Below are 15,508 nucleotides of genomic sequence, written 5' to 3' on the forward strand. Positions count from 1 at the left end.
TTCCCGCCCCCTTCCTTTAGTCTCAAAGTAAACCAAAACTCTGATTAACACAACCCATACTCGGCCCTGAGGGAGTCTCCTATCCTCCCAGTCTCCTTCCACAAGCCAGATTACTTGCTTCTAGTCCTACCCCAACTATCACCAAAGGGTTCCTGTACTAGAATTTTATGTGCTTGCATAAGGATGTCTTCTATTGCAATCAAAAGATTAAATGTGACATCTTTGCATCTTTTCCTTCATTTCTTTAGCCTTTTGGGGGTAATATGTTGAGGAAAAATTCAAATAACCATTTTAAAATTAACAATTCAATGGCATTAAGTACATTCAAAATGTTGTAAGGAGCTGGGGTTGTAGCTCAGTGGTAGAGCACTTGCCTAGCACATGTGAGGCACTGGGTTTGATCCTCAGCACCACATAATAAATAAATTAATTAAATAAAGGTGTTAGGTTCTTCTACAACTAAACATATTTTTTAAAAATGTTGTGTAACCCTATTCACAATAGCTAAACTATGGAACCAACCTAGATGCCCTTCAGTAGATGAATGGATAAAAAAAACATGTGGAATTCAGCATTAAAAGAGAATTATAAAACCATGGTATTTGCAGGTAAATGGATGGAGCTGGAGAATATAACACTAAGTGAAACTAGCCAATCCCCAAAAAACCAAATGCAGAATGATTTATCTGATTTAAGGATGCTGATTCATAATATGCTGCGGGGGTAGGAGGGATGGGAGGATTAAATGAACTCTAGGTAGGGCAAAAGGGAAAGGGTGAAGGAGCAGAAGGGAGGGGGCACAGTGGTAGGAAAGACGGTGGAATGCGATGGTTATCATTACCCTAAGTACATGTATGAAGATATGAAGGATATGACTCTACTTTGTGTACAACCAGAGATACAAAAAATTGTGCTCTATATGTGTAATATGAATTGTAATGCATTCTGTTGTCATATATAACAAATTAAAATTTTTAAAAAATGTGTGCAACCACCAACTCTATCTGGTTTCAAATCATTCCCATCACTCACAGTGAAATCCTTTACCTATTTAAGCAGCTTCTCACCGACCCCAATCTACTAGTAATCACCAACTTGTATTCTGTTCTATATGGATTTATCAACCCTGAATATTTCCTACAGCATAATCACATAATATATGAACTTCTGTATCTGGCTTCTTTCACTTAATTTAAGGTTTTGGAAACTCATTCACATTATAGCAAGTATTACAACTTTATTCCTTTTTATAGTTGAATAATATTCTTCTGTATGTATATATGATAATTTGCTTATTCATTCATCCATTAATGGACTTCTGACTTGTCTACTTCTTTTTTATAAATAATACTGCTCCAAATGTGTGTACACATATTTGTTTGAGTATCAGCAATTCATTCTTTTGGGTACACAACGAGAAACTGAATTGCTAGCACATAAATGATTTTTTTAATTACTCTATTTTGTCTCTACTACTTCCTACTTATCTACATATCTTTTCTTCACAAGAATTTTTAGTTGGTTTCCCTAGGGTTTATAAGAATACATTTTGCTGTTCCCCAAATACCCCAAACTTATTCCTTGATCAACACCTATATACACAGCCATGTTTTCTGTATGGAAGCTGAGAAATTCATATTGTCAAATGCTTTTCTTCTTTATATCATTCAGTCTTTGGCCAAATGTTACTTCCTCAGGGAAGCATACCATAACTGTCCTACCTACAATAGCACCCATACATACTACCTTGTTCCTGATTTCTTTTTTGTTGAAGCCTTTATCACCATTGAAATCATATTAATTTGTTTAAATGTGTCTTTCACACCAGAACACTCTATGCAATAGCAGGCTTCATTTCCCTTGGTTATTATTATCCCCTCCGCACTTAAAGATAATATTTTGCCCATTGGTTTTCAAATGAATAGATTAATATTCACTCCATTATAAGATGTCCACATCTTATAAGACTGAGCAAAATACAAAATGTTTACACAAACTTAAGTTGATATCTTAACAATAAATTAACAAATAAAATGGCAGTCAAGATTGTTTTCGTTCTCATGACCATCCAATTGGCTTCTGCTTGTATTTGGAGAAAAAGAGGGGAGGGGGGCTATCATAAAATCTGGGTCAAAAAGTAACTCATTTAAATGTACATTTGGTATGGTCTTTGCATTGAAAGAACTTTCAATTTCAAGTAAGATCTGAATAATAATGAAATACTACCTCATATCTACTAAGAAGGCTATTATTAAGAACAAAAACAAAATACCAAGAGTTGAGAAGGATGTGGAGATTGGAACCTTATTGACATTGCTAATGACAATGTAAAATGGTACAGCCATGGTAGAAAACAGTTTGGTGCTTCCTCAAAAACTTAAACATGGTATTATATATATGATCTAGTAAACCCATATATAGGTATATACACAAAAGAATTAAAAGCAGGCACTCAGATAGTTATACACCAATATTCATAACAGCATTTTGTCAATAGCCAAAAAGTAGAAACAATATAAATGATGACCAACAAATGAATGAACAAAATTGCTATATACATACAATGGAACATTACTCAGACATAAAAATAATAAATTTTTTATAAATGCTACAACATATAGAAAATATTAATGTTAATCAAAATAAGCTAGACACAAAAGGGCAAATATTGCATAATTCCACTCATTTAAGTTACACAGATTGAGTATATTCACAGAGATAGAAAGCAGAATAGAGATTATCAGGTACTAGGAAAAAGAGGAATTATTATTTAATGGGTATAGAGCTTATTTGGAGTGATTTCAAGGTCTAGAAATAGCGGTTACCAACACTGTAAATGTGCTAATGCCACTGAATTATAAACTTAAATGATAATTTTATGCTGTATATGTTTGTCACAATTTAAAAAATCATCAAAAGAAAAAGAAAATAGTAAATGGATATGCTAAAGTAAAAGAAAAAGACATACAAGTCTCACATTTTATATGTGGATTTTAAGAAAAGGTAAAACTATGGTGATAGAAGACAGGTCACTGGGATGGGTGTTACTCTGTTATGACATATACATACAGTGGCTTTTGAAGACACACAAAGGAAATTTTGATAGCTATGGAAATATTCTTTATTTTGATTGTGGTAGGGGTTATACAACCATACACATTTCAAACACATCAAATTATACTTAAACTTGATGAATTTCATAATATGTAAATTATGCTCTACTAAAGGTCATCTTAAAAATGAGAGACCTGAGATAGTCTAGACCTAAACATTTCTAATACAAAACAAAAATGCATTCTTGAGTGTCCAAGATTAAACAGAAAAATGACTAAAATTTAGTGCTATATATGAAATCTAAGATTCTTTACATCATATAAAATACTTCCATTTGTCAGTGGTGAGTGATGGTAGTAGACAGTCATATTTCAAATCTGTACCATATAACTGTCTACTACCATACAGATTTGAAATCCTTATTCTGGGAGTTTAAGAATTCATAAAGTTATACTGGAAGACTGTAATCAGAATATTTATCAATAGGTACTCATGGTACAGTCACTACTTTGTAAAGCAACTATTTCATTTGTCAAAATTCCAATGGATAAGATATTGTGTCTTGGGATCTTATATTCACTATGCCTTCTGAAGCCATATATAATTTTGCATAGATTTCTTTTAAAATACTGAAAAATGACTTATGTATAATGTTCTTCTAAAAACTTCTTTACTGAAGCCTAAAAAAAAATCCAGGGCTCCCGCTGTCTTTCCTACACTAGCCACAAGAATAGTGTGTAAATGATCACATAAGTTTTGGTATTCAAACTAGATACAACACTACAAATCTTCTTCAAGCTACTTTGAATACTTAGGATTGTTTTGCTTCTAAGAAGACTGCACTTAGGATTTGAGTCTAAAGTCACAGCTACATTATATTATTACTGGTTCATTTCTGATTTCTTGTCAATTAAAATATCAACATCTTTGTTCCATAAGGCATTGGTAAAATACACCTTTGAATTTTAAACCTAATGGACAAGGCCATATATTTTGGGGAAACAATCTTTTATCTTCTCATTCTAAGTAGATATTAAACAGTTTTTGAATCTTGATTCATCATCTAACATATTAGTTCCATTTTTAAATAGTTCATGTATAAAAACTGCATGTGAAGATTTAAATACAAAATGCATCCTGTGTAAGTGTAAGACACAAAGACCTTTAAACATCAATAGTCTATTTCATTTGTTTATATGTGGTGCTGAGAATTGAACCCAGTCCCTCACACATGTGAGGTAATCGCTCTACCACTGAGCCCCAGCCCCAGCCCCAGCCCCAATAGTCTCTTAATATAATCCCCTATTAACACCAGCTACTTTTATTTTAATTTCTCTACCTTGACGGAAAACATAGTCATGAGGAAAGTCCATCAAATAACTTGTAAAACTGTATTTGTGATCCAGTTTTTATTTATTACAAGTATGATATTACTCTGTTATGACATGCGCATACAATGGCTTTTGAAGACAGATGTTCTAGAAATTTTTTCATGAAGCATCATCAAAGACCCTGGACATTTTTTTCAGATATTTAACCTTGATTATTTTCTGTAAGAAATGTATATGTCCACCTTGATGCCTACAGTACCTTTTATTTTCTAAAACTCATTTAAAGATAATAATAACAGGGGCTGGGGTTGTGGGCTTAGTGGTGGAGCACTTGCCTAGCATGCATGAGGCACTGTGTTCAATTCCCAGCACCACATAAACAAACTAAATAAACAAAATAAAGGTACTGTGTCCATCTACAACTAAAAAAGACATTTTTAAAAAAGATAATCATTCCACAAGTCATTTTAATATCTAAAATATGCAACTTAAAAATTGGAAATTTAACAAGGCTATCACTATTTTTCATTTACTCTGCACATTACTGCTTTATACTTCCATTTTATAGTTTATTTCCATTTAATTATCCTCTCGGTGAGGGAAAAAATGAAAACAATCAAAATAGAAACCTAGTTCATCTTTATTTTGGCCCCACCAAGCAGGTCTATTTTGTCCTTCAAAAGGAATGCGAAGAGATTCCTTTCATTACACTTTATAAAAGTCTCATTACACTCTTGTAATTTTTGCTTGCTCAGTTAACTTTTTCATTATAAAACAACCTTATATTCTTTTTATACACATCTACCTATAAGGTTTCAATAACTGGAAACAAAGCAAAAAACTTAATTCATGATTCTAACATATTGAGACAGTAGTTTATGCTAAATACAAGCATAATACTTATCTTTCGGGGCTGGGGATATAGCTCAGTTGGTAGAGTGCTTGCCTTGCACGCACAAGGCCCTGGGTTCAATCCCCACCACCAAAGGAAAAAAAAATACTTATCTTTCCTTCTAAACAAATGATATTGTACTGATAATTCATGTCAGTTTAATTCCCAACATGATTCAACAATTCTAGTTTCATGCTTTGATATTACTGACATTTTATATGAAGGCAGAACAAATAGCTGAGTTCTAGTTTTCTGAGTTATTATTTTCTCACTCTCATTTTTATTAGCCATCTTCAATAACATAATAGAAGAAACATGTGTTTATGGCTCTTTTCAATTATCAATTTTTTTCTGACTTCTGTACCCAAATGAGGATGCTGTTTCTTCATTTTACTAAATAAAAGTAATGTCTAACTTTGTAGTCATTCCATTTGCCCTAGACTTGTAGAGTTCTAGTTTCTACTTGCCAAAAGAAAACTAAAATAAGAATATCTTTTCAAAGATAGAGAGTTGGCTTTTCTTTTGAATCTTCATATTTTTGATTAAGATAATCCTAATCTGAATCTTGGAATGAAAAATTGTTATCAAGAATCCTAGGTTAGTTAACATGAATTTTTTTTTTTTTAATTTTAATATTTATTTATTCTTTTTTAGTTTTCGGCAGACACAACATCTTTGTTTGTATGTGGTGCTGAGGATCCAACCCGGGCCGCATGCATGCCAGGCGAGCGCGCTACCGCTTGAGCCACATCCCCAGCCCATAACATGAATTTTAAAGGGTTACTTTTTTTCATCTTCACTACTTTTCTCCGTTTGAAAACATTCAGGCATATACCTTAACTCATAATTCAATGTCTTGATGTAGGAAGTCCAGGCTACAGAATATCATAAAATCTAAACTAACACATTCTCAAAACTCAAAATAAGATAATTATATATATTCTGTATGTGACTAATACTACATTTGCTCAATGAATAAAATCTAGCTGCAGTCAGGATTACCTATGGTCAAACAGATTTATAAAACCTAAAAAGCAGATCTGAAATACACTGGTTATTTTTTATGATTTGAAATGTAAGGAAAAAAATTATTAACTATTTCTAACAAAACTGGAGGGAGGGGCTAGAACAAGGAGTCTTTAGGCCACAGTAAGACCCCAGATATTACAGAACATAAAATGGAATAATTTAAGACTTCAATTAAAGTTAAAAAAAATTATTTAAAACAAGAGCACAGAAGTTGTGCTTCCAAAAAATTTTTTTTGGTTTAAAGGGAAAGGGATGAGAAAGGCGATACAAGGCACTACCAGACTCCTTACCCATTGTTGTTGGTGCTGGAGCTTCCTGATGGTATTTTCAGCTTGCTCCAGCTTAGCACTGGCCTCATCACTCTGCTGTTTGATGGTGGCCAACTCCCGTTTTATGAGGTAGTTTTCCTCAGCCTCCTGGGCTCTTGTCACTTGTCCCTTAGGACATAATTTTTTTGTGTGTAAAGCAATTTAGGACAGATTCAAGAAAGACTGCCTTTGTGAGGTTTAGTTATTTACTTTCACATGTTAAAAAAAGAATCACCTCAGAATAGAACAGCCTAGTTAATTATTAACTAGCAGCTTATTATTGCTCCAGAAAATTTTTGGAAACTAAATGAAAAATTAATTGACAATCTTAAGAACAATTCTTTCAGTCAATAAAAATTCATGCAATATTACTGAGTTGTACATGCAGGACTAAAATTTTCAACAAATAGCAGTTAATTTCAAAGAATCCACTGATTGCCATTTGTAATAAAGAATACTTTAAAAAATAAGGTTAGCTTTATAACGTGCAAAAGGTGCCTATTTGAGTGTACTAGATAAGTTATTAAAAATTAAATTTATACCCATATACCACCCAAAAAATTATTTCTAGGAAAATGCATGTAAAATTGCATGCATTAGAATATAAATTTCTGAGTTTAGGACTTTTCTTCGAAGTAGAGTTAGAGAAAATGCTTTAAAAAAAAAAAAACAAAACACAAAAAAAAACTATACCTGTATCAATCTATCTGCCAAGGAAGCACTTTCCTACAAAAGGAAAAATTCAGATAGAAATATAAGAGAAAGAAAATAAAAGTGATAAAATTAGGAATAAGAAGAAACAAAGGTACTCAAATTCCAACTGCTTTTCATTGTTAATTAAAAAGGACACCTAAAAATTTAAAACTTTTTTTAACTGAATAAGTTTTTATTCTTAAAAATACATCAAAACAAAGACTACAAAAAACCATGTGTTTCCAAGAAGAAAATGAACACAAATTCCAAGTGGTTTTTCATTACTTGGGCAAGTAAATATCTTCTCTTGAAAGCTTACCTTTTTACATCTTTAATTTTAATCATATTATCAAACTACATATATGAAAGGGAGAAGGAATTTGAGTAAGCAATTCTACATATAAAGTGTGACAGCAATTCGAGCCATAGTAACATCCAAAGAAATAAAGTAAAGAAAATAAGACAAATGAAATCAATCAGCTCAATTTAATAAACACTAGTAATAATGAGCAAGTAAACTTTTTGGTTACAGAATTGAACTGATACGTAAGTATTTATAGAATTCTAAGTGTCGACACATCTAGGTCATTTAAGCCAGTAAAAAAGTTACTTAATTCTCTAGAAATAAAATCCAAACTTAATAATTTCCTACAGCATCTTTATCACTTTTAAACGGTTTAACAAGATAAGAACACTTTCTCTGAAAATGACTGACTACAAAGACAAAAATTCACCTAGAAAATTGTCTTACTCTAAGCCAGGTTTAGGGAATGGGGGAGGAGGAAAAAAACAATTGAGTTCAACATTCATGTGGCATCACCAAAAAGTAGAAATAGCCTCAAAGCAACTCTAATACAATGAGAGACATACAGAGAAGCTATATTTTACTTAACATACAGTATCTGCAATTATTATACAATAGACAGACATGTAATAAACTTCCTATCCTTGTACACTGATATTTAATATGAAATCATCTTTTCTTTAAAAACGAAAGACAGGGGATGGGGTTGTAGCTCAGTGGTAGAGCACTCACCTAGCAAGTGCGAGGCCCTGTGTTCCATCCTCAGCATCACATCAAAATAAATAAATAAAATAAAGGTTTTGGTAGAGAGAGAAGAGGGGAGGGGAGGGGGGATAGTAGAGGATAGGAAAGGCAGCAGAATACAACAGACACTAGTATGGCAATATGTAAATCAATGGATGTGTAACTGATGTGATTCTGCAATCTGTATACGGGGTAAAAATGGGAGTTCATAACCCACTTGAATCAAAGTGTGAAATATGATATATCAAGAACTATGTAATGTTTTGAACAACCAACAATAAAAATTTTTTAAAAAATAAAGGTTTTTTTAAAAAAGAATTAAAAAAAAAACGAAAGGGGGCTGGGGCTAGGGCTCAGTGGTAGAGCACTCGCCTAGCATGTGCAAGGCACTGGGTTCGATCCTCAGCACCACATAAAAATAAATTTTAAAAAATAAAGGTATTGTGTCCAACTACTATATATATAACGACTGAGGTGGTCACTCAGTGGTAGAGCGCTTGCTTAGCACGTGTGAGGCACGGGATTCAATCCTCAGCACCACATAATAAATAAATAAATAAATAAATAAAGGTCTTGTGTCCATCTACAACCAAAAAAAAACTTTAAAAACAAGAAAGAAAGAGAGAGAGAGAGAGAGAGAGAGAGAGAGAGAGAGAGAAAGACAAACACTGCAAATTATCCCTTTCCTAGTTTTTTATTTCTTAGATATTTATCTATAAACTTTCAGGAAGACTTCAAAGATACTTGACAATATAATAAGGAATATTTTTAAACCTAGTTACTCTTGCCTCTAATTTTTAAAGGGAGCAACAAAAAAAAATCTGTGAATTCAAATGGTGTTTTTCTTTTAATAAAGCAAAATTCCTACACTATGCTTTGATTACTCCATTCATTCTTACAGTATCAGAAACACAACTACAAAAGGTTCATCAAAAGCACAATACAAAAATTATGCAAAATTTCCACATTTGCCAATTATTATGAAACAGAGAAGAGGCAATGAGTAGATATTAAAATAATTTTAACTAAAGTTTACACACAACTCTCTTTTACTGAAAATCAATATCAGAGTGAATTTTTATATAAAGAATACAAAGGGATAAGAATTTTAATCATTTTGACTAAATGTAAAAGTAATGTAAATGTAAAGTAATTCTAGACCTTAAATGAATTATTGCCTCACTTGACAGTCCATGAGGAAGCCAGGACAACATGTGAATCATCTGAGGATAGGAAAGGTAGCAGAATACAACAGTCACTAATATGGCATTATGTAAAAATGTGGATGTGTAACCGATGTGATTCTGCAATCTGTATTTGGGGTAAAAATGGGAGTTCATAACCCACTTGAATCTAATGTATGAAATATGATATGTCAAGAGCTCTGTAATGTTTTGAACAATCAATAATAAAAAAAAAAACATTTGAATCATCTTTAAAAAGTTGTTATCAGAATCAATTCCCAATTAGATTCTAGAAGAACGTATTTTTTAGAGGTTACACAGAAAGAAAACAAATGACATCAATATTAATCCAATAATTACCCAAGTTAAAACCTTAATATGAAAGGTCAGGAACTTGTACCCATCAATTTTTATTAATAACTAGCTATGCGGCTAAACAGTAAGCTAGGCAAGTTAACAGTCAATAACACAACTTAAGAGATACATGTGCCAAATTTTTTGAGAATTTCTTAAATATATGGAAAAATCCTAAAAGCATTCAACAGAAATTCATAATAGTTACTTACTTTTTCTAACGTTTCAATGCGCTGTTTTAAAAGTCTATTTTCTGTGCGTAACCTCTGCCAAAAAAGAAAAAAACAAAATTTTGCTTGAAAGCATTCTGGAGAGTAAACAAAATTCCTAAATCAAGTCCTGAAAACATGCCATCTTTTATAAATAAAAAGAGTATAAGAAATGGTTACATTACCAGATGTCAGACCATTAAAGGCTCCCACTAAGAAATCTATGACAAAGGAATAATTGTATTTTTCATTCCAGCTATACACTAAAGTATATAAATAATCCTTCTCTTTTCTATATTTAAAAGGACAAAGATAAATGTTTTAAATTACCCATTAGATGGAAAAATTTGTAACCTGCCTATCTCCTACAAAGCCTATTCACATAATTAGTATTTAAATGTCAGTTGAATTAATAAAAAACTTCAAATATGCATATTCATACAATAGCAAACTATCATTTTAGATTAGACAAGTCTTCATTTATATTATAGATACAAGTTGCAAAATTCCTTACATTTGAAATTATAAGACAATTTATCATGAGTTATCATCTACTTAAAAAAATTAGAAGCTCCAATTACAAGTACTGTTTCTACATTTAAGAAAAACCAGATTTAAAAAAAACAAAAACTTGGGCTGGGGATTTTAGCTCAGTTGGTAGAGTGCTTGCCTCGCATGCACAAGACCCTGGGTTCAATCCCCTGTACCAAAGGGAAAAAGAAAAAAAAAGGGAAGAAAAAAAGAAAAAAAACTTTATTTAATTGTTCAATGCTTGATTACCTAAAACTTGTCAAAATTAATTTCAGGTATTAAATACAAATCACCCTACATTTAAAAAAATCATCTTTTTGTATATTCTACCAATATAATTTCTTATAAGTTCCCTATAAAAATTATTCCTTCAATTTTCAATTCTCTTTATGTTATCCTTTCATTTTGCCATCCCTGAATTTTCAAACCCCACTTACTTTCTATATCAATTTGTTCCAAAGCTCAATCCTATTTCTCAACTCTAATTTTTTCTAAAACTTCTTCCTTGGAAAATCATTTCAACAATTGAATATTCCATTTTGCCAGTAAAGACTTAAATACAATTTGTATAACAAATGGAGTCTTATTTCAGGAAATAAGAGACTATAAATTTTTATATCTTAAATAGATCACAAATTGGAATATTACAAAGATACTTTGCAAATTGTATTTTCTTGTTCTATATACTAAAACATATCTACATAATTTGAAATGGACATAATGTATGACCTCAGAATATAAAATAACAGCTAGAGAAGTAAAATTGTCCCAGATTTCCTGGTTGTTCCTTCCATGTGTAGCATAGTAGATTACATAAATCAGCCAATTATTATTATTAATACTAGAGTTTCTGTTTTGTTTTTGATACTGAGGATTAAACCCAGAGGCTCTCTATCATCCAAGCCACACCCCCAACTCTTTTTATTTTTTTGAAACAGGATCTCACTAAGTTACAGAAGCTGGCCTCAAATTTGTGATCTTCCTGCCTTAATCTCCCAACTCTCTGACACAACAGGCAAGTCTCTGGGACTACAGTTGTGCACCACCATGCCTGGATATTTAAAAAGCCATTTGAAACCAAACAAGATTCTCATAAGGTTCAACAAAAGGTTCCCAAAAGGTTCAACAAAAGGAAACATTTTGTTTCTCCTGAAAGACTTAACTTTAAGTTTCAACTAGACAACTAAGTAAATAGTTATTTATGACAGAAGTGATAAAAATAAATTTTTTAAACTTTTTTTTTAGTTGTAGAGGGACACATGCTATCTTTGTTTATTAATTTATTTTTTATGTCGTGCTGAGGATCTAACCAGTGCCTCAAACATGCTAGGCAAGCACTCTGTCACTGAGCTATAGCCCCAGCCCCTAAAATAAAATTTAAAGATTAAAATATTCACGGGAATTTCCTTCCCCCACCTCCTTTAAATGTTCTGAAATCTATTTTACTATAAATTAAAATCTAATTTAAACCTAACCAAAAGTTTTAAAATCACTTTTTCTTATTTAATGTTTTGACTGACTGATTGTAGTGCTAAAGTTTGAACCAGGGCCTCATGCATACTATGTGAGCACTTTTCACTGAGCTATAATCCCCAACTTCTAAAACCACTTTTAAATAAATCATTGCATCCCCTTTTGTGTGACATATACTCCATGAGGCATGAGTATTATTTTAGTTCTTTTATCTCTTTTTTAACAGTTTTTCTTTGGGTGTCTCTTTTTATTGCTATGAAACTTTACAAGGAATTAAATTCAACTAGATTTGTTAAATATGCATTTTGTTGAGAAAAAAAAATCACATCTTTAAATAAAATTATTTTTGTCTCTCTATTCATCTTTTAAAAAAGTCTATGTGTAGGGCTGGGGCTGGGGGTCAGTGGGAGAGCACTTGCCTCACACATGTGAAGCAGTGGGTTCGATCCTTAGCACCAAGTAAAAAATAAATGAATTAATAAAGATATTGAGTCCATCTACAGTTAAAAAAGTTTTTAAAAAACGTCTATGTGTAAAGTTTTTAAAGTTTCTTAGGGTGTATCATATTTTTCATTTAGGTTATACCTAGATATGCTATCTATTTCTATTTTAAATGGGACTTCTATTTCCAGTGTATTTTTGAACCATTTATTGCAGATATATAGTAAGCTAGTAAGTAAATCTACTTGATTGAGTTATTATTAATCTTTGCCACACTTTTCTAGAATAGAGTGTTTTGTAAGATTTAAAATGAAAACTATTAAAAGATCACTAGATATGCCTATATAAAAATACACATCTTGTACTTGAAGCAAAAAGCTTTTTTGACTTAGCAAACTAGAAAAGAAAAAAATGAGACTAAGAGTAAGAACAAGAATTAATATTACTAAAGTAGTAGTGAGGGCTGGAGATGTGGCTCAAGCGGTAACGCGCTCGCCTGGCATGCGCGGGGCGCTGGGTTCGATCTTCAGCACCACATAAAATAAAATAAAGATGTTAAAAAAAAAAAAAAAAGTAATAGTGAAATGGAAACTCAATGCTGAAAACAACACACCCCAGGAACATTCTTTAGGAAATTTACTTAGTACACATAAAAAGTCTTAAAAATACTAGTATCCCATAATTCAATAATACTAATTTTGACAATTAGCTATAAAAAAAATAAGGAGTCAAAAAAACTTTATATACAAAGATGTATGGGTATTATTTTTGATAATGAATAGTGAAAAATAACCTAAATATCTCCAAACACAGGAATCTCAGTTTCAAATAACCTACTCTTTTTCTTGGGAGGTGGCAGGGGAGGGTAACAGGAATTGAACTCAAGGGTACTCAACCACTGAGCCACATCCCATGCCCTGTTTTGTATTTTATTTAGAGACAGGGACTCACTGAGTTGCTTAGAGCCTCGCTTTTGCTGAGGTTGGCTTTGAACTCGCAATCCTCCTGCCTCAGCCTCCTGAGCTGCTTCAAACAACTCACTCTTTTAAGATCATCTCCCATTCTTTCCAGCTTCTTCACATTATAAAGTAACTCAATTCCAATAATTCTCCTTTTCATTAGAACAATCCTGTGATCCTGACATTGTTTTATTGTCACTTAATCCCTGATGTCTTCTCTTCCCTCTAAACAAAACGTCACTTCCAATCATTATACATACTTCCTTGCTCCTCTCCCCCTTAGCTGTACATCTGTCCAATGAAGCCACTATTGTGGATTAACTCTGAAAACACTATCTGTGTATCTATAGTGGCATGTCTAACCACAGGGAAAAAAAACAGGATGTTTACTTAAATTAGCAATCATAAAATTCAGAAATTTCCTTGTTGCATCCTTCTCACACCCTCCCAGATTACTATTTTATACTTATTCCTCTTCCTTTAAACCAGCAACACTCAAACCCACTGCCACTCAGCTTGATAATCTTCTGATTTCACTGAAAAAACTGAAACAATCAGAAGATAATTTCACCCTAAATCTTATCTACATTTTTGCCCACATTTTGGTGTAGGTTCCTATTATTGTAGATTAATTATCTCTTCTAGTATACCAAGTTCACTTCCTACCTGTGCACTCAATCTCATAACCTTGACTCCAGCAATTCCCACTGTTCATTCATAACCTTTAATTTTTCCTACTTAATTGTCATCATAAGAGCATGTAGCTCTTTTTCCCATTTAAAAAACAAAACAAATATCACAACTTTATCTGGCTACTGTTCCATTTCTCTCTTCTTGATAGCAAATTCCTTGAAAAATATCCCTGATTTTTCTACTTCTATTCCAGTCAGGTTTTAGTGCCCACCACTTCTCTGCTCTTTTCCAATTTATTGCCAGGCTGTTAAACCCAATGGTCATCTCCATTCTCATCTCCAAACTATTTTTAGCATTTAACACAGTTAATCTTCTCTTCCTGAAAGCTTCTAGGTCTTTACATTTACCCGATTTTCTCCTACTTTGCAACTTTCAAGGCTTTCAACTTTATTGGCTTACCTGGGGCTCAATTCTTGAACTCTCCTCTATTTTATCCACACTCACTTGACAAGTAAACTCACCCATTCTCAATGCTCTGAATACATCATCCAGCCAATAATTGCCCAATTTATGTTTTGAGGCTGTCTTCATTTCAGATCTATTTGGCTACTTGGACATTTCCTAGGCATCTTATTCCTAAAATATCCAAAGCTGGACTGCTGGCATTCGCACTAAACCAGATCCTATTACAATGCTCCCCATCTTGGGTAGCAAGGTTTCTAATTGCTCAGGCCAAAAAAAAAAAAAAAAAAAAAATTGATTACTTTCTCTCTCACATCTCTACATTCAATCTGTCAGCTTTATCTTTAAAATCTATTCATAATCCAACTACTTCTTAACACTTCAATCTAAGCTACCATCATCTTTTTAAAAAATATACATTTTTTTTTTAATCTGGTGCTGAAGACTGAACCCAGTGCCTCACACATAGGCAAGTGCTCTATCACTGAGCTACAAACCCAGCCCCATCATCATCTTTTGCCTGCCTCATCTCACCAGCCTTCTAGTTAATCTCTCTGCTTCTGTTTCTACAGTCTGCAATTTATTCTCAACACAGTAGTAAGACAGATCCAATGAAAACATAGGTCAGATCTTGTCCTCTACTGAAAGTCCCCAATGGCTTTCATCTCACCAGGATACAAGTTGCAGTCATTATCATTAACAGCACTACCTTATTTACAACCTGCTCTACCTTACCCACCCCTTTCTCATCATGATATTGTCCCATCCACAAGGCTCCTCAGGCACACTCTAATCCAGATTCTTCCAGATACCCACACAGCTAACTGTGTCACCTCCTTCAGGTCATTATTTAAAAGTTACCTGTTCAAGTTTTCTAAATTTTCAGGCTAAATACTACCATTTTATA

The 15,508-nt window shown here is 32.6% G+C and overlaps 1 protein-coding gene across 4 annotated transcripts in view; it reads right to left on the reverse strand.

Moving 5' to 3' along the window:
• Window positions 1-15,508, reverse strand: part of Evi5 (ecotropic viral integration site 5) — a 207,220-nt gene that overhangs the window by 106,456 nt on the left and 85,256 nt on the right. For 2 of the 4 annotated variants that reach the window (XM_071618050.1, XM_027935259.2), the window contains 3 exons: window positions 10,106-10,159; window positions 7,308-7,340; window positions 6,597-6,743 (listed from right to left, as the gene is read on the reverse strand). In XM_071618050.1, coding sequence (XP_071474151.1) covers window positions 6,597-6,743; window positions 7,308-7,340; window positions 10,106-10,159 — 234 coding nt within the window. The remainder of the gene's footprint in view (window positions 1-6,596; window positions 6,744-7,307; window positions 7,341-10,105; window positions 10,160-15,508) is intronic. The other 2 variants (XM_071618051.1, XM_071618052.1) reach the window with 2 other exon arrangements.

This window comes from Marmota flaviventris, chromosome 10 (genome assembly GCF_047511675.1).
Source record: "Marmota flaviventris isolate mMarFla1 chromosome 10, mMarFla1.hap1, whole genome shotgun sequence".
NCBI classification, from domain to species: Eukaryota; Metazoa; Chordata; class Mammalia; order Rodentia; family Sciuridae; genus Marmota; species Marmota flaviventris.